This window comes from Grosmannia clavigera (assembly GCF_000143105.1).
Source record: "Grosmannia clavigera kw1407 unplaced genomic scaffold GCSC_82, whole genome shotgun sequence".
Lineage (NCBI taxonomy): Eukaryota > Fungi > Ascomycota > Sordariomycetes > Ophiostomatales > Ophiostomataceae > Leptographium > Leptographium clavigerum.
Genome location: NW_014040576.1, coordinates 587,026 through 605,077, shown reverse-complemented (window position 1 = coordinate 605,077; position 18,052 = coordinate 587,026). Strand labels below are relative to the sequence as shown.

At 57.5% G+C, this 18,052-nt stretch overlaps 7 protein-coding genes across 7 annotated transcripts; 2 read left to right on the top strand and 5 right to left on the bottom strand.

The window, feature by feature from the left end:
* Window positions 1–126: 126 nt before the first annotated feature.
* On the bottom strand, window positions 127–2,288 carry CMQ_8015 (major facilitator superfamily transporter phosphate; the record flags this gene model as incomplete). The annotated part of the gene is made up of 3 exons (XM_014313655.1): window positions 127–1,011; window positions 1,068–1,688; window positions 1,758–2,288. The coding sequence occupies 3 exons, from the start codon at window positions 2,286–2,288 to the stop codon at window positions 127–129; spliced, it is 2,037 nt and encodes a 678-aa protein (XP_014169130.1).
* Window positions 2,289–6,387: 4,099 nt separating this feature from the next.
* On the top strand, window positions 6,388–7,214 carry CMQ_7786 (cell surface protein; the record flags this gene model as incomplete). Its single annotated transcript, XM_014313426.1, has 3 exons — window positions 6,388–6,540; window positions 6,600–6,974; window positions 7,038–7,214. 3 exons carry the CDS (start codon window positions 6,388–6,390, stop codon window positions 7,212–7,214), a joined length of 705 nt encoding a protein of 234 aa, XP_014168901.1.
* Window positions 7,215–7,371: 157 nt separating this feature from the next.
* Window positions 7,372–7,737, bottom strand: CMQ_7846 (uncharacterized protein; the record flags this gene model as incomplete). Its single annotated transcript, XM_014313486.1, has 1 exon — window positions 7,372–7,737. One exon carries the CDS (start codon window positions 7,735–7,737, stop codon window positions 7,372–7,374), a length of 366 nt encoding a protein of 121 aa, XP_014168961.1.
* A 347-nt stretch (window positions 7,738–8,084) lies between these two features.
* CMQ_7902 (receptor-activated Ca2+-permeable cation channel) lies at window positions 8,085–10,629 on the bottom strand (the record flags this gene model as incomplete). Its single annotated transcript, XM_014313542.1, has 2 exons — window positions 8,085–10,291; window positions 10,347–10,629. 2 exons carry the CDS (start codon window positions 10,627–10,629, stop codon window positions 8,085–8,087), a joined length of 2,490 nt encoding a protein of 829 aa, XP_014169017.1.
* Window positions 10,630–11,415: 786 nt separating this feature from the next.
* On the bottom strand, window positions 11,416–14,170 carry CMQ_7807 (uncharacterized protein; the record flags this gene model as incomplete). The annotated part of the gene is made up of 3 exons (XM_014313447.1): window positions 11,416–12,329; window positions 12,862–13,611; window positions 13,681–14,170. 3 exons carry the CDS (start codon window positions 14,168–14,170, stop codon window positions 11,416–11,418), a joined length of 2,154 nt encoding a protein of 717 aa, XP_014168922.1.
* Window positions 14,171–14,613: 443 nt separating this feature from the next.
* Window positions 14,614–15,438, top strand: CMQ_7862 (ribulose-phosphate 3-epimerase; the record flags this gene model as incomplete). The annotated part of the gene is made up of 2 exons (XM_014313502.1): window positions 14,614–14,729; window positions 14,799–15,438. The coding sequence occupies 2 exons, from the start codon at window positions 14,614–14,616 to the stop codon at window positions 15,436–15,438; spliced, it is 756 nt and encodes a 251-aa protein (XP_014168977.1).
* Window positions 15,439–15,520: 82 nt separating this feature from the next.
* CMQ_7761 (oxoglutarate/iron-dependent oxygenase) lies at window positions 15,521–17,618 on the bottom strand (the record flags this gene model as incomplete). Its single annotated transcript, XM_014313401.1, has 2 exons — window positions 15,521–17,499; window positions 17,549–17,618. 2 exons carry the CDS (start codon window positions 17,616–17,618, stop codon window positions 15,521–15,523), a joined length of 2,049 nt encoding a protein of 682 aa, XP_014168876.1.
* Window positions 17,619–18,052: the final 434 nt, after the last annotated feature.

Sequence of the window (18,052 nt, the reverse complement as noted above, 5' to 3'; positions counted from 1 at the left end):
CTCGAAGAACGTCGAAAGTTATCAAATGGATGTCATTACATCGTCAGCTTCACTGACCTCTGCTTGGGTATACTATAGTAGGCACTTTTATCCACAAAATACAAATTACACAAAAACACAAACAAATCAAGCGCTAGCATCCTTCTCGTTGTTGTAGTCATCCTCAAGGACGCCATTGCTTCCGCTGCCGCTGCCATTCTGGCCTGCAAGACGCGGGCTGCCCTTGCTGGTGTGCTGGAAGTAGCGGTGTGCTTCGGCCGTCAGCTCGTCATCGCCGTGCTCCTTGCCGCCCTCATGCTCAGCATTGCGCTTGGCAAACTCGCGAGTTTCCCAATCGGCACGCATGTCCTCGATCTTGGACTTCAGGTCAAGCTTCGGGTCGTAGTACTTGCCCACACCCCGAATGCGCTCCCAAAGCGACAGGTGCTGAGGGTGGACGGCAATGCCGTGGTACTCATGCTCACGGCCCTGCTTGATGTAGTCCCAGCGCCGCTCCTGCTCCTTCAGGTCCAGGCCGGTCGTGTCGGGCAGGAAGACAAAGGTCAAGACCATGCCAGCCAGGCCGAACCAGGGAACGACGTAAAACTTGGTCTGAATGTCGATGTAATTGTAGAGAACCGAGGCAAGGAGGGCACCAGCCTTGCCAATGCAGGCAGAGAAGCCGTGAGCCGAGGCACGCACGGGGGTAGGAAAAACCTCGCCGGCGACGAGGAAGGTGACAGAGTTGGGGCCGAACTGGTTGAAAAACGAAGAGATGAAGTACATGGCCTGGAAGGCATGGATGTGCTCGGAGCTGACGTAGTATTTGTAGTGGAAAGCCGGGACGACGAACATGACGAAGCACATCAGGAAGCCGATCTGCTGCATCATCTTGCGGCCGTACAGCTTGTTGTCAATGAGGAAGGAAGCCAGGTAGTAGCCTGCCAGCGAGACGATGATGTTGCAAATGTTCCACACCCAGCCAACCATGACGCTCTTGGAGCCGCCGGTGATGACGCTGATGAATTGCGACTGAGTGAGTTAGTAGGGCAAGAGAGCAGAGAGGGCGACCAGAGCATTGTACGAACCTGGAACAGCTTGTTTCCATAGAAGAAAACGTCGTTGCAGAACCACGTTCCGGCAGTGGCGAGCAGACGGCCGCCAAAGTGGTGGACAGTGATCTGCAGCGAGGCCAGATCGTAGCCGGTGACATTGCTCTTCTTCTTGGCGATCTGGAGCTGGCGGGAGGCGTTGGGCATCTTGTAGACACGGTAGTAGACGAGCCAGAGCGTGCCGACGGCGGGGAAGGCAAACGAGAGACGGAAGGTCCACTGAACGGATGACAGGCTGTACGGCGGGTCACCCTGGCCGTGGTGGAAGATGAGCAGAAGGATGATGAGCAGGGCCTGGTTGGCCAGCTGGCCCCAACCCTGCATCAGAAAGGCCATGGTGACCTTGCGGCCACGGTGGAGGCGATCGTCACGGGTAGAGAGCTTGCCGGCACCAACGGCATTTTCCATCGAGGATGTGGCCGTCATGGGATACTCGCCACCGACACCGAAGCCGTAGAAGAACAGCGACCAGGCATAGCAGACAACCCAGCCGTTCATGGTCAGGCCCCAGCTGGCCGTGAGCATCAGCAGACCGACGAACATAATCATGGCGTCCTGGATCAGACCCCAGCGACGACCGAGCCAATCACCCATGACCTATTTGCACGAGAATTAGCCAAGGCTCAATGAACTAGACGGATTTGCAATTGTAATGGGTGAACATACACCAACGACGGCCTGGCCGATCATGATGCCGACGACTTCGAGATAGGACACAGCAGAAATCCAATTTGTGTCGCAGTCGAGGGCCTTCTTGGAGCCCCAGCAGTGAGGCCAGGCGAGAGCGAAGAGCGGGCTCAGGTTGCCAATGGAGAAGAGGACATAGCCCTCCAGGCCGAGACCAGCACCAGGAAGGACGGCATTGCGGAAATACCAGGTGACGGGGCCGAGAGGGTCCGTCTTGAACAGCTGCCAGGTACTCTTGAGCTCCTTGGCGGCCTCGGCGTTGTTGACCTTGTTCACAAAGGAAATGCGCTTGCCCAGCTTCAGATCGGCCCAGTAGGTGCCATTCTCGTCGAAGCTGTCGTCGGGGTGCGTCAGATACTTGAAGATTTCGCGTTCCTGCTCTTCGGTGTAGTAGCCTTCTGGACCAACGGGGTAGTTCTCCGTCTCGTCGCCCGTTTCTGGGCCGTGTGGTACAGGAATCAGGCCAATGCTGGCCTGGTGAACCTGCTGGTGCTGGACGAAATTGGACATCTCGTGGGGGAGAGAAGATGAGATGGAAATGGAAGAAGGGGGGTGGTGAAGTGACCAAACGAAGATGGTCAGAGACAAGTCTCTCGGTTCCCAGCGGATGGAAAGTCGAAGACGAGCAGGTTGGCCTGAAAGAGAGGAAGAAGGAGAAGAGGTCGGAAAGCGAGGACGTCGGAGAGCAGTAGCTTATATGAACGTTTTAGCTTCCCCAGCCATGGTCCCATCCTCCCACGTTCTGAGTTTTTGTTTTTTTTTAATTTAATTCGGGTTTTCATGTTCGATCTTTTACCCTTGTTAGCTCCTCTGGAGCTGTGGCGACCAGCCGTGGGGTCATGACTGAGTGCAGAAAAATTCGACACTAGCACGCTGCAGGACAGTAGATGCGCTGGGGCGGGCCAAATGCGGTTGTTTTTCCACTGGCTTGACCCTATGGTACGACGGAGGCCGGCGGCGTGCTACGGGGACGCTTTTTATGGGACGGGAAGGGAGAAGGAGCTATGAAAAGATACACGTAACTATGTTGGCCGATCGCCTGCAGGGGAAGGTACAAAGGACAGAGGGAAGGTGGCACCCTCCGGACAGAAAAACAGAAGGAGAATGCGAGGAAAGAGCTAGTTGTGCAGACCCGCCCAATACGTTTGCTTGCAGCTGTTGTCCCTCTGCAGCAGTAGCTATGCATCCTATATCCTATGTACATACGGACGGTGTGCGAGTTACTTATCTGATCTCTGTTCAGGCTCTCTGGCATTCGGCACGTCTGCCTGCAGCCTCGCCAGTCCACATCCACGCGAATGCAAGCCAGAGTCACGTCGTCTCGCCCCTGGCGGCCCTCCTCCAGACGGCACTGCCGGTCACTGTTCTTGGCCTCGGTCTTTGGCCGTCTACATCATGTCTATCATGGCTACTGGTCGCGTGCTCTGACAAGAGGTCGCAACAGACGGTGGATCGAGGCGGAGATGCATGCTTAGCGCATTCTTGGCAGTCTCGAGGTCTCCAGCCAATGGCGTCGCTGCATCTCTACACGTGTGAGATCTACAGGCTCTAAGCAAACCCAATTGCTGGATGCGGAGTTAGGGCGCAGCCTCGTACCTCTGCTGCCCCACTCCTCCTTTCTGCCTCCGGCTATAGCTAACCATTCGCCCTTCTCAGCCCACGTGCTGGCTTTCTAATATTATGCCAACTGTTAGTGCAGACCGATAGCATCCTGCCGTGGCCTTACCAATTGCCTAATTGGGCCTGTTTTTTGACTGTCTTACGAGTACTTCGTAAATTGATTGTGTCCCGACGTTTGGAAACCAACCGTTGAGCTAGGTATCGCATTCCGGCCCTCCCTGCCGTTGTTCCCGACGGCTCCAGCTACTCGTACGGCCACACTCGCGCTTGCAGGCGCAGCTGAGGCCTTTCTACCAGCCAGAGAATAATGTTTCATGCTGCAGCTAGAAGCACGCTCCTGTTATATTCTCTCTGATTGGCCCTGTAACTCGGTCCTTTCTCGTCTTTTCGCTCTCCTTCGTTTCTCGTTTCCTTGCCTCAGAACCCGGGCTATCGCCGGGTTTCTGACAAGGCAGATCCATCTTGAAGCTGCTCATCTGTTAAGACGTCATACGAATACAAGACCAAACATCTTCCCGCAAGGTCTCCCGAAGCCGAATCGAACCTGCCGTCTTGGCTTCTTCCCGCTGGTCTTGGCAAGTTCTGGAGGTCAGGGACCGAAAGCTTGACAGGCTTCCCTGGTGTTGCCTCGTTGCTTCCCAAGGCTTAGCCGTTCCAACTGCGGGAGGCCAGTTCGATATCTGCACGATGCAGTTTAAGCACGCCCTCGAGTCCATGCCAAGGGCGATCGCCCGCCCGGGCTGCCCGACATGCCGGTGAGGCTTCCGTGGCCGACGGACCAAAGAAACGGCGAGTTTAGAACACGTTTTCGCCCCCTGGTCCATTTAAAGGGCCCTCCCGCCCCCCCTCTCATTCTGCATGATGCATGCCCATCGAGGAGGGTCTGAACTGTAAATTCATTCTTGAGACTAACTCAAAAGAGCGGTGGCATATCAAGATATGGTTCTCGGTCATGCCGCAACATCCAATATGGTGTGGAAGAGGCATTAGCCAGCGAGTCGTCCTTGTGATAAAGGGGCTGTCGACCGAGTGCTCACCGACGGTCATATAGGTAGCAAAGTCCGTCCTGTGAACCAATAGCATTTGACTCAGTCACTGCAGGAAGGATCAGAAATGACCACTATGAATCCGCTTCGCCTGACCATGATCGCAAAGGAACGACGTTTCGCCGAAGAACACAACAGGTTATCAAGTGAAAGGCCATTGTTCCCTCGTAAGCTTCGAGTCGGTGTCAGTCCATTCTCGTTTAGCTCAACATCCGGGACTACCAATAGTTCGGTTCTTTCTCTTGTCTCGTATGCATGCGATCCTGCAAGATGAAGCGCATGCATGGATGGTGTGGCAGATCAGCTAGCACGAGAGTTCTTTTGATCACACAGTAGGTAGGAAGTAAGTGGGAATCATAACGTTACGCAGTCTGCAGATGCCGATCTCTGCCTGGTTCTGAAGGAGTTGGAGAGACCCGTACTTACTTTTCTCCCACTTCGCCATAGAAACGCAAGAGTGATTATGCTGACTCAGCCACATCTGAGGTTGCTACAATTCAGTTGTCCAGAGGGCGGCAAGAGATGGATATTCAATACAAAAAACCCCTCAACCTGCTGACGTCTCTAAAAACACTGGATTTCGGGCAACAGATCAGGCATTGAGCATCAAAAGGTATGCAGTAAAAAACAAACCGTTCTTGGCGACAAATGCTTCCACATGGCCAATGCCTGAGAATGGGTAGAGCAAGTAGGACTGATTGGTGTCAGAGGTCTGAAGGCTTTTGGAGACGTTTCAGGCAAGGCGGTAGGGTGTGGCAGAACAACGATCTAGTAAGCGATTGGTTTTCGGCTTGGTTTGACCCACCACAACCTCAATGCTGCATCGCTTCGTGCACTCCCAGCTTCTGGGTATTTCTGAGCTTCTGAGCAGAAGGGGGGCCGTCTAGACACCCCGCGACTCAAGAGATTTGCGAACGTATGCGGATCCTGCCAGCAGTTTCTACTGGAGTATTTTGCAAATTCGTACGAGGCGTCATCCTGAAACGAGAGGCCCAGTAAATCGAAACGAAAGAGTGAGGGAGAGAAGCAGGGTGGTGGTGACCAAGGCGCCGACACCCAGCGTCGCAAGATCGTCTCCTTGGCCGTATCGAGTAGTTCGCTGCAACGAAGACGGGCATTGACGCTCCACCACTTCAACAGCGATCCCGACTTGGACGGCTGGTACTCGCTGCGGCTGAAGGACAAACTGGATACGAGCTGTTGCTAGGCTGCAAAAGGAATGTGGCTCTTGGACCGTAGGAAGATGTCGAACTCTCCCAAAACGCCTCTTGCCAGGGACCCCGTCAGCGATCTAGCGATCCTGCGGTCCGTTTGGATCGGCAGCACTGGAAACGGGGATTACACCCGACAGTTTCGTCGGCCGAGCCGCCCTGGTTTCAATATGCAGTCTATGTACAGCCATCTTTGTTGAGGGCGACCCCGCAAACCAGATGCAGCCCCAAGAGAAGCAGCCAGCAGAAGCAGCCATCAGCCATCGTGATGCTGGCCTCAGATGTATCGCATATCGAAACGGCCGAGCCACGGCCGTTGCTTCTGCTCGAGCCGCCAGGCTCTCGTGCTGTTTTGTTTGTGAGCCCCTTGCCAAGCTTTTGCCTTCTGGCCTCTCCACTCCTGTCGCAATGCTCACATCGTCGTCCTTCCTTGCCCGAGGGGCTCCTTACCCGAGGGGTAGCCAAGGGGTAGGACCGGCGAGAGCGAGGAGACGATGTCCACCCCGAGAACATGGGAGACATGGACATGTATAAGTGCACCATCTCCTTCTGCCTTTTGGCATATGGTTCTGTCCCTCCTCATCAGCTTCTTCTTCTTTCCTTTCTCCAGCTATTCTTCTCTCTGGCCGATTGAATCGAGCCCTTTTGTTCTTCCGATTTCACAGCATTCTTTCGTATCTCTCTGCTCCAACCTCTTCAGCAACTTCTTCATCAGTCCGCACTATCGCAATCATGTTCGCCAGAGTCCTTCTCCTCGCGCTTGCCGCCTCTCCTCTCGTTGCCGCTCACGGAAAGATCGCCGTCATCACGGGCGATGCTGGCGGCAACACCACTGCTATCGGCATCAAGGGTGCTGTCATTCCTGGTGCCGGGTCCAATTCCAAGGTCTGTGACTACCACTGTTCTCTGCATACACAATGGCAGGCCATGCTGACTCGTCCCAGACGGAAGTCGACACCACCGTCTTCAGCTCTACCAAGATCGCCACCAACGGTCTGGGCAGGACCAACAGCCAGGGCAAGAACACAGTCTCGATGGTGGCCCAGGCGCAGGAGCTCTCGGGCTCGACGCTGCCACAAGTCTCGGCTACCAACGGCTCGCTCTCGGGTACCTTTCACATTGTCACCACGGACGGCGCCGGCCCCCTGCAGGCCATTGTGGACACGACTGGCACCGGCGCCTTTGCCAGCGGCACCAAGGCCGAAATTCTGACCCAAGTGCCCGGTGACGGCGGCGAGATCAAGTCATCAGGCGTCGTTCGTCGATTCATGGTCAAGGTGGGCATCGCCAAACGGGCGGCCAACGTGAACAAAGACTTTGTGAGTTTCTCTTCTTTCTCTTCTTCTCTTCTCTCCTCTCCTCTCACTCGCTGACACCCACAGCCTGTTGCCGTCTCTATCCCGGCTGGAACTACCTGCAACGGCACAGTCAACGGCCTGTCCAACGTGTGTCTCATCAAGATTGCCAACTCCAACTCAGCTGGACCGTTTGGTGGTGTCGTGGCCTTCCAGATGGCCAGCAACACCACGGTCAAGCGCGCCGTCGAGTTCACCTCGTGAATAGCGGGTTAACAACGGGGCAGAATATTATTAAACGGATCGGAATTGCGCTGTAAATCTGGGTTTTTGTTCTTAGACGAGGCTGCGCCTCCTTACCTTTATGAGAGATAGTAGCTAGAGAAAGAGAAGTTGATGTCCGCTGAAATTGCTCACGATCCTAAAGAATGCAGCAGTTCCACTCGACGCCTACGTCTTCCCTGTTTGGCCCGGACCCCCATCGCATGCCGTTCTGCACGTCCAGCACGCGTCGAATGTCGTTGCGGTCGTAACAACCGTGCAGGTCGTGCAGCGGACAGGCCGACGAGGGCGGTGGCAGCAGCAGAAACGCAGCATCGACGGCGGAAGCAGAGCCACCGGGGACGAAGCCGGGCAGCCGTGAGCGATAGGCCGGTGGAACAAGCCTGGCGGTGCCGTCGAGGAGGTGAGGACAGGTCGAGAAGCCGCGGCCTGGGGCACAGCGACGTGTTATGCGGAGCCAGCGACAGTGGCAACCCGGATGGACATAGTAGGCGATAGAACACATTGAAGTCGGTAGCTGACGTGGTCTGTATCGTTGTTTCGTTAGTGGAGAGAGTGTGTGTTGTGGAGGACTTTTTCGATTCTCATTTTGGTCACAGATGACTGTCCAAAACGTCAACTAAAATTCACCACAAGCAGAAGGTTCGATCGAGTACCATGACGAGGCAGTGACGCCTCAGCACCTGTGAACGACAGACCGATAGTGTAGCGTAGCGCCAAGCAGAGTGAAAGAACCTCTTTCCAAAATGCTACGTAGATCCAACACTATAGAAAGTGATACGCCGTATATCTAATGCAAAAGTTTCGGCTCAACATGACATGTATCCCAAGACAGCTGGCAACCAAAAACTCCTATGTGGTGGTTGTCAAGTCCAAATCTGCGATGGAGCCTGTTTGCTCGGCATCGCTCATCTCTCCATCGTCAATGACCTCTTCTTCGACTTCGTGTGCCCTTTCCACGTCTTGGTCTTCGTCTGGGCTGCTGGTCTGCTTGATCAGTTGGCCGAGCATGCTCTCGATGCGGGCCATGGATTCCTCCAGCTCGCCCAGCCGCCGATGCATTCCGGTCAGCCGCCTATCACGACTGCTACCAAAGTTTATACTCGTCCCGTCCGAATGCATGTCCCCGTCCATGTTTGTGTCCCGGCCCACGTCCGCGTCGGACTCGTCCAGAAGCGTCCGCAATTTGTCCGGATCAAGTCCCGGCAAAGCGATACTGTCCCGCCGACTGACGCCATGCTTGTGTCGCAAAGTCGGAGGCGGTGCTAACGCCGTCGGTGGTGGTGAGCGCTTGCGGGGTTCTGATGGCGGTAGATCAGCGCTTTCGGCAAACCTGACCACAGACAGCCGGCCGGTTCCGGATTCGTCGCCAGTGCTTCCGTCAGGACCGTCTTTCCCACTGACAATGTCGCTGGAGGGAGCTGCAGACGTCCGACGAGATTCGTGGTTGAGGCCCCTGACGTCAGCAACGACCTGCGGCGGCCGAACAAACTGGCGGCGGATCAGATGGTGCGTCAGGTCGTCGTCAGCCGCGATCTCGTCCTCGACAGAATCTGGCGGCGGCAGGTCGAAGACGGCGCGGATGTCGCCGTGCACTGTGATGCGCCAGGCGTCCCAGAACGAGCGGCGTGATGGCGTGGCGGTCCTGGACGCTTCGCCGTACGAAGCCGGCCACAGCAATCGACGCTCAGCGATGGCGATGAACAGAAGGACGGGAAGGTTGATGGTACGGACGCAGGCGACGTGAATCTTGTGGAACCAGCGTGGCGACACGAGAAATTTGAGCGGGACCAGGATGAAGAGGGCCAAGATGTTGAAGGGCGGCTGGTAGGCAAAGATGGCATCGCTCTTAACACCCTCGAGTGTCAGCACAGCGCGACGGTACTGGATCTCGGCGGTGGCATTGGACACGATGGTGCTGAAGGTGTTGGATAGCATGGACACCAGGATCGTCAGGAAGAGGGTGTTGCCGAGAAAGGCAAAGGCGATCATGAGAATGGGTCCCAGCAGCCAGTGGAACTCGGTGGACCGCTGGATACCGGTGCCGTCAAGGCCGAACCAGATGTAGACCATCCACTTGGTGATGGTCACGATGGGATGCTGGCCCTCACCCAGCCAGGCGAGCGAGAGCAGAAAGCCGGCGAAGCACCACATGGCCAGGGCGGTCAGCAGGGTGAAGTCGGCGACCATGGACCGCAGCGACACAAACAGCAGGTTGTCGGACATGGCAGTGAAGGCGATGCGCGGGATCAGCACGGGCGCCGCCATGGCCAGGGCGTCGAGAGCCTGCTGACCGTACTCGAGCGAGCCGATGCGCCAGCCGTGCAGCCGGAGCACGAGATAGGACCAGTAAACAGCGGCGTAGATGACGTCGAGAAAGGACCACAGGTTCTGCGTGTAGACGTGCCAGCCGTGCTCGAGGATGGTGGCGAACTGATCGAGCACCCAGCCGAAGGAGAAGATGGCAAAGGCGATCTCGAGCTTGCTGTAGCGGGAGGCGTCACGCTCGGCCATGAAGCAAAGATAGAGGCCCAGCAGCACGCTGAACTGCAGCGTCTCGAGGATGTTGCGCGTCCGCGGCACGATCAGGCGGTACTGGTTGAGCAGCGAGGCCTCGCGCGGGTCGTAAAGTGCGATCGGTTTCTGCTTGTAGTGGTCGGGAATGATGTCGATGAAGCTGGAAGGCGTGTACGTGACCCGGCCGACGTAAATGGCGTCGATGACCTTTTGGCAAGCCGTCGAGCTGAGAAAGAGCTTGCTCTCGCTCAGAATGGCCACCTCGAGCGCCGGCAGCGTGCGGCTGTACAGCCAAGACTCGGACTGGGAAGCCTCCTGTCGGACCGAGTCAGGCGCGTTCTGGAACGGCTCGAAGCCGGCTACGAGAATGTGCGAGAGCACCAGCAGTCCGGCCACGCCGTCGTTGTCCTCGCTGAAGCGGCGGAGGATCCGGTGGGCGATCAGCTCGCAGAGGGCTGCCCGCGTGAAGTTGACGTTTTGCCGGTTCTTGTTGCCCGACTGCTCGTAGAGAAACTGGGCCCGGTTGACGAGGAGACAGTAGACTATCGGTCAGCGCTGATCAGGCAACGGGGGGGAAGGCCTGCAGAACGGACGTACCGATGGAGATGTCGTCCAGTTCGTATAGCTTGTCGACCAGTGGCCGGATCACTGAGATGTTGATACGCATGTCCCGTAGCTGTTCAGCCGAGAGATAGTCCTCCACAACGGCGACAATGTCGCGCCGGATGCGGTGGATGTTGGTGTAGACCGGCAGGTGCGAGTGCGGATTTGCGATGCAGGCGTACACCGGCTCTGCCTCGATCTCGTGGCTGAACGTGCGTCGCATCAGCAACGGCTGCCGCTCGGCCGAAGTCGAGCTTGAAGACGAAGTGGTGGGCATTGTTGCAGACGTCGTGAGACGCCGGCTTGTGCCGGATCTTGGGCAGGGTTCTCTCTTCCCGCAACGGAAGGATGCTATCACGGCCAAAACCTGGCAGATGAGGCCGAGAACCGGCTCTTCAGCCAAGGTTTAGAGGATCTAGAAAGACAATGGGCAGCGATGCTAGAACAACAAGAGATGCTAGTGGTTCGACGAGTCTCGCTCGATCAGCCGGCCAGGAGACAAGAAAGGGAGAATTGAAGGAAAAGAGACGGGTTGTGGATCGGGATCCCGCAACCAAGCCCAACAACCGAAGTGAGAAGCCGAAGAATTGTCGACCTATTCCTGTTATCTCAGTTGGGCTCGCGAACGTGTACAGTTATCAGTGACGCAGTGACGATTGGAAAGTACGCGTGAGTTGTGTCTGAGATGTCCCGATTTGGAAAGAGGCCCCCACTGTTCCCCGCTTTGACGGCGAGCTGAGCTTATAGCGGAAGTCGCGTCTATCACGCATTGCATGCCATTTATCAAGCGGCATCAGTTTAGATCGCAACGGAAGATTCCGTTGCTTCTATTAGCTAAGCTTACAAATATCTGTCAAGCGCCTGATTATGTACTCCTCGCCCCCCAAAAACGGAACTAAAATGATGAACGGATCGTTCGGCCTGGCCTTGATTCCGTCTTAGGCTGCCAAGCGGCAGGCCAGGTAGTTCTAAACAGCTGTGGTTTCAGGTTCAGAAATCGATTGCAACTGACAATCGTCACTTTCTGGGTTGCTTGGCAAGGCGTGAATTTGAGCTCTCGCGCCTAAGTCACAACACGGTGACGCAACAAGTCGGGTACTGCAAAGGGCCAAGGCCTCGATCTCAGCACCCACATCTTCAGCTCGTCGACCAGCCTCTTGTAGCCTTCGTCATCCGCCGAGCTAAAGCGCACCATGCCCCGGTGGTGGGCGCGAATGCTGATGCATTTGTAGCCGTCTATGACAGCAGCCGGTTTGGCGACAATATGTCCATACGGGAACAACGGAAGCTCCTCAAAGAAGCAGGTAATCTCGAGAGACCTGCGCCCTTGGTCAAATTCGCGCAGCAGGTTCAAGAATTGGATATGGGTCAGCTCGAGCATTTGGCTGTCGAGTCTCAGCAAGTCTAACAGGGACGTGTTTGTCGACTTGAAGAATCCGAGCACGTAAGCAGGCACCTTTGCCCAGCTTGCTATTGTTGATCCTTTGTGCGGCGTGCCCATGAACGCAATGCCCTTGATGCAGTGAAAGACTCTGCGCACACGGTCGTCGTTGTGGTGGCGTGACAAGAGCAGGGCAAGTTTGCAGATGATGCCGCCGAGGCTGTGTGCGACAAAGAACAAGGGACGAGAGGATGCGCCGCGTTCGGCCCGGTTGTTGGACAGGTCTTGCAAGAGGTTCAAGGCATGGTCGGTTGCACGATTTGCCGAAACAGCCTCCAAACTGTTTAATTTGTGTGTGACGCGTGCGCCGTAACCAAACGTCAGGATGCAGGCGCGGGGAAACGCATGTTGGAGCAGCTCCTTTGGCCAGGGCGTGGTTTGTCCGTACGCTGTCCAGGTGCTGTTTCGCTTTCCTCCCAGGCCGTGCACAAAGCAGATATCGACAGTTGCATGGTTGCCTTCGCACCATGTATCCAGGCCGTCCGGCTGTGATTCGGGAGCTTTGGCCATCTGCTTGATGAAGGCCCAGATGAAAGCTAGGGAGAAAAGAATGCTCAGGCCGTCATTGAAGGGACCAAGAGTCTTGCAGAAAAGACTCCTTCTGGTCTGCCTTGCGGCTAGCCCGGACGGATCCAAAGACTTTCTTTTGGTGTGGGAGACAAGGCTGTGTCCATGTTTACGTAGCCCGATTTTGTTGGTTCCGCGGGTCATAGAATATGTCTTGTAATTTGAAGTCTAAACATTACTTTTTGCTCAAGCTGCCGCCTTGCCTTTCCCCATCACGAGGAAGAAACGCCTGTGCCGATATGCCCTTTTGTACTGTACAATGCAGCCTATTCCCTCTCATCGGTCCCAAAAAGGTCAAGTGGCTGCGCCTTTCCTGATCCTTCGGCCCCGCCACTAATTTCAGCGCGTCCAGCCTTGGAAGTCGTCGACAAAGCGCACGGCTGAATTAAGAAACCGATCCTGGACGTCTTCCCAGGTCCTGGACGCGTCTCTGATCGCTCGGATGGCTATTTCAGAGTCAGCTCAGGCTTACGTCCCAATCTCTCTCGCACACACACTGACCTTTGATATAGTGCGCATCCGTGCTCCACCGCGATGTCAGCACCTGCTCTTCCACATGCGTCCAGCCGCGGCCATCGCGGTCGGCCGGCACGTTCTCCAGGTCTATTGGCGGCCGCCGGACAGAAACATACACGGCCAGCGTCAGCAGCCACCACTGACGCAGTAGCGTTGCGTGGTAGCGGGCGGGGAGATGTGGCAACAGCACACGGGCGGCATGGCTGGTAGTCAGGACCTGGCACAAGAAGAAGTTATAGGTGTGGGTGCTGGGCGGCACCGTGGCCACGAGCAGGGCCACGGCGACCTCCTGGAGGTCTCGGAACTGGCGCGTGAGGTCGCCACCACCGACGTTCCAGGCATTCCAGTACTCGAGCAGGGCGTCCTCGACGGCCGGCGTCGCGAAGAGTGCTTCCAGCAACTCGCCGAAGCCGGCGTGGGCCTCGGCCGTCGCCTCAGCCGTCGCCTCGGCCATGGCATCCGCTTTGACCACCTTGGCGGAGAGCAGTGCTGCTGCGCTGGGATTCGGTGATGTCAGGCCGTCAAATCGGCTGTCTCGGGCGACGCGGGCCAGCAGGGCCTGGAGCGAGGCGCCGTCGACGGCAAGACTCGGCGGTGCAGACCGGCTGTAGGCCGGCTCGTCGACGTAGCGATGCAGAAAGTCGTACGAGACAGAGGACATGGCCAGCGCTTCGATGGCGATGATGCGGCTGTCCACCTCAAAGGCGTAGGCGAGGTGGATGAGTGGGTGGCCGACTGGGGGAGTTAGAGCAAGCTATCGCTATCGCCACCGCTACCGGGCGAGGGAGGAGAGAGAGCACGCACGGCCACTGATAAGGTTGCTGACCAGCGGGTCCGGTCCAGCAAAGAGGTACTTGTTGACGACGACCTTCCAGTCGTAGGCGACGTCGTGGGAGGCGTAGACGTCCTCGAAGAAGTCGACGTAGGCCCGCTGGTACGGGCGGTCGCCGAGAAAGTCGCGCCAATCGAGGTCGGAGATCTCGGCGGGCGACTCGGTCCAGGGCTCGAGCTGGCGCGAGAGGACGTCGTAGATGGCGTTGAGCTGTTCGGACGAGGCGCCCAGCAGATAGGCCGAGCAGAGGGCATGGGGCATGTGGTTGTAGCGACGCAGGCTGCCGTGGTAGACGAGCGCATGGTTGACATGGTTGGCCCGCAAGAGATGCTTGAGCGTGCGAGGCCGGCGCTCGGGTGCGGTCTCGACGGCATGGACCTCGACTGGAACCAGCTGAACGGCCGGACTGGCGCTCGCGATGAGGCGGCCGACCAGCGGCAGCGAGGCAAGCAGGGCAGCCATGGCAGCAGGAGGACGGGGAGACGAACGAGAAGATATCCGCGGGAGAGAGCCGGGTGGAAGACGAAGGAAGGCGGGCGACAAGCATTCATGAGACGACGTCGGAATCTGTTGGGATGGCCGAGCCAACAAGTTGAGGTCAGGTCATACTCCCAAAACGGCATTAGTCATGGCATTGAGCTCTCCCATTGGCCACGGTATAGAAGACGGTCGCTGGCGGAAAACAGCATCAGTTCATCCGATATGGTGTAATGGCTAACATCGGTCGCTCTCACCGACCAGCTCGGGGTTCGATTCCCCGTATCGGAGATAATCTGTTTTATTTTTTTGCACTTTGCTCGAGCTGCAGCCCCGCATATGGATTAGTACATATTACTGTGCGGAATCTAGGATTGCAAAATCGCTCTCCATCAGCCATCATACCACGACCACGACCACGACCGATCATGTCGCCTCCCGCCATCATTGCGCCGTCGATCCTGTCGGCCGACTTTGCCAATCTCGGCCACGAATGTTCCAAGACGATTGAGCAGGGTGCCGACTGGCTACACGTGGACATAATGTAGTCTTCTCTCGTTACCGGTTTCCCTCTCCCTCTTCCCTTTCCACCACGTTCGCTCACAGCTCCCAGGGACGGTCACTTTGTGCCCAACCTCACATTTGGCCCACCTGTCGTCGCCAAGATCCGGTCGCATGTCGCAGCCCCGGGCACCGACGCCCCTCTGGGTCGCGGCACCTTTGACTGCCACATGATGATCGCCGAGCCGAAGCGATGGGTGCGCGAGTTTCGCGACGCCGGCGCCGACCTGTACTGCTTCCACTACGAGGCCGCCTTCTCTACGGCCGCCGAGACCCCATCGGCCCAGTCGGATGCCAGCACTACACCGGCCGAGCTGGTGCGCTACATCCACAGCCTCGGCCTCCGAGCCGGCGTCGCCATCAAGCCGGGCACGCCCGTCGACGTGCTCTTCCCGCTCGTCGACGTGGCCGATGCCGCCGATCGTCCTGACATGCTGCTCGTCATGACCGTCGAGCCCGGCTTCGGCGGCCAGAAGTTCATGGCCGACCAGATGCCCAAGGTCCGCACCCTGCGCGACCGCTACCCCGACCTCAACATCGAGGTCGACGGCGGCCTCGGACCCGCCACCATCGACGTCGCTGCTGAGGCTGGCGCTAATGTCATCGTCGCCGGCTCTGCCGTCTTTGGCGCTGCCGACCCCGCCGACGTCATCGCCAAGCTGCGGGCTGCCGTCGAGGCAAGGAGGGCCTAAGATGGGAGAAGAAACGCCTATACCGTCAAGAGTCATATACCGCATAACTAAATATACCATACTCTACAGCCTTACACTACAATCAGTCCGAAGAGCTGTCCTCACTGCTCGAGAAGCCGCGGAACTCCTCCTCCGAAGAGCTGTCCTCAATGTCTGCATTGGGGTCTGCCCCGTTTTCCTCCTCTCCGTCCTCCTCCTCCTCAATTTCAAACGTTGCCGACACGTCCCAGCGGTCGCCCAGTGCCTTGCGGTTGACGTACTTGACAAACCGCAGCGTTCCGCTGTCGCGCAGCACAATCGTCATCTTGTTCCACGCTGCCGCTTGGAAAAACAGAATGTTGTCCTCGTCGCTGCTTGTCCGGTACACAGCTGCGTCCTCTGTGTCGTCCTCGTCGCCCGCCATATATACCTCGTGGCCGCCAACGCCGTCATCATCCTTGTCCGCCTCATCCTCGTCCTTGTCCTTGTCCTTTTCGTCCTTTTCGTCCTTTCCGCCCTTCTTGCTCTTCACCCCATTCTTAGCACTCTTCTTGCTGGCCTTTTCCTTGCCTTTTCCTTTTGTCTGTTTCTCTTCCTCTTCCTCTTCCTCCTCTTCGTCCTCCTCCTCCTCATCACCCCATCCGGTCGTCGGCGTCAGACCAATATTAAGCTCCAGCCGCGCCTCGCCATCGTGCTGAGTCGCAAGCGTATAGTCCTGGCCTCGCCGGAAGCGCCGCGCCAACAGGTCATACGACGTCACCGTCGTATCCGTCGCAATCTCTAGCCACGTGCGGAACGCCTGGCTCGGCAGCAGCACGTCGAGCAGCTCGTGCCACGGCGAGTCCTCCGGCTCGTCGCCCGGCTGCACATACAGGAAGCGATGCTTGTGTGGCGGCTTCGCCACCTTCCAGCGGCCGCCAGCCTCCTCCCGTCTATCCTTCTTGCCTTTCTTGCCTTTCTTGCCCTTCTTTCCCTTGTCGTCTGTCGTCGCCGCTTCGGCCTCACGCCGGGCAATGTCCTCCTGCAGGCGCGCCGAGAACTTGGCGTTCAGGATCGTCGGCAGCGTGATGCTCGAGTTCTCCTGAAAATGCTCCGACATGCCGGCCAGCGTGTCGGGTGTGAGATAGGCTGGCGAGAGGTACTTGAGCAGGAACTCGAGGTCGGCCTCGTCAAACTCATGGCTGTTGCTGCTGTGGCTGGCCTGACTGTTGTCGCCCACCACCACCGACTTGGTCTGCGGCCGGTCGTGCTGGTCCGGGTTGCCCTGCAGCTGCATGAGCCCGCTGTTCTTGAGCTGGGCCGCCTCGGCGCCCTGCACGAAGCCAGCCTCGCCTGGCTGCGGGATGTGGAACCAACCGCTGATGGCCATGCGCACGCGACCGCTGTCTTTGCGTAGCTGCTCGGCCGAGTCGGCGGGGTAGACCTCCTCGACGTCGTGGAAGCTCTCACCCGGCTGCACGGCAAAGAAGCTCAGCTGGTTCCAGGCCGGCGGGATGACCTTGACGGGGTCTGCGCCCGGCGTCTTGGCTACCGCGCCATCGTCGCCCACCTGCTCAGAGACGGGAAACAGCCGTAGGGCGCCGCCCCATTCGGCCTGCCACGGCGTGTCTGGGTCCGTCAGGTAGAGGATGTAGCTGACCTTGCGGCTGCCAATCACGTCGTCGTGGCACAACAGATAACAGCCGGGCGTGTACACGTTGATGGCCATGTCAGTCTTGCGCCCGCTCAGCGGCCCGCACCCGGTGATGTGCGAGACGTAGTCGCGGAAGGTCTCCGAGTAGATCGCATCTCGCAGCGATAGCAGCGATGGCAGCTTGGCCAGCGCCTTGTCCTCGAGTCCGTCTAGGTTGGCCAGGTCGCCCGACTGGTGGATCTTGTAGATGTCCGTCTCTTTGGGCGTGAACGACACGTTTTCCCGGATCTCGTCGCGCACCGACCGCAGCAGCTTGTCGTCCACCAGCTCGTGGATCACCGCATGCTTGTACGGCGTCGATTCCGCATATGCTTTCGTCGAGGTGTCCAGCACCGACTGCTCAAAGAGCCCCTTGCGAAACCTCTTCTTGGCCTCCTCCGCCGTGACGGCTGTGCAAGCGTGTCAGCAGTCGTCCGGTCGAGCAGAATATATCCACACACAACTTGCCCTTCTTTGTCCTCTTGGACTGCTTCGCCTTTTGCGGCTGTGAATCTGCCTTTCTCTTCATCGTCCTGGTCAAATTGGCTCAGGAAAATGGCTGTTCCACGACTTCTGTGTCCTCCACACACAATTGGAAATCAGGAAAAAACAAAAGAACAAAAGAAATACGGAGAGGAGCGGAACCACATGGGCGGACGTCTGTCCAAAATGGCCTGATCTCGAGTCAAGATTTTAAACAGGTGCCGAGCTCATCCAACATTTTTTTGTGCCGTTCTTACCATCCACATCCTCTTACCGCCTTAGCCCCACCAATTGGCCGCTCTTGCTAGCCGCTGTGGAGCGACCTGCACGACTGGTGTGCACGGGCCTCGGGGAGCTGCGTGCCCTTAGCCGTGCGCAATCAATGTAGATGACGCGCTTGTGGGGCGCTGCCGCGCCACAAGGCCCGTGCTTTTGTGGCTTTTTTTGCTACGTCGTAGTGCCGCTGCCGCGCCGTTAAAC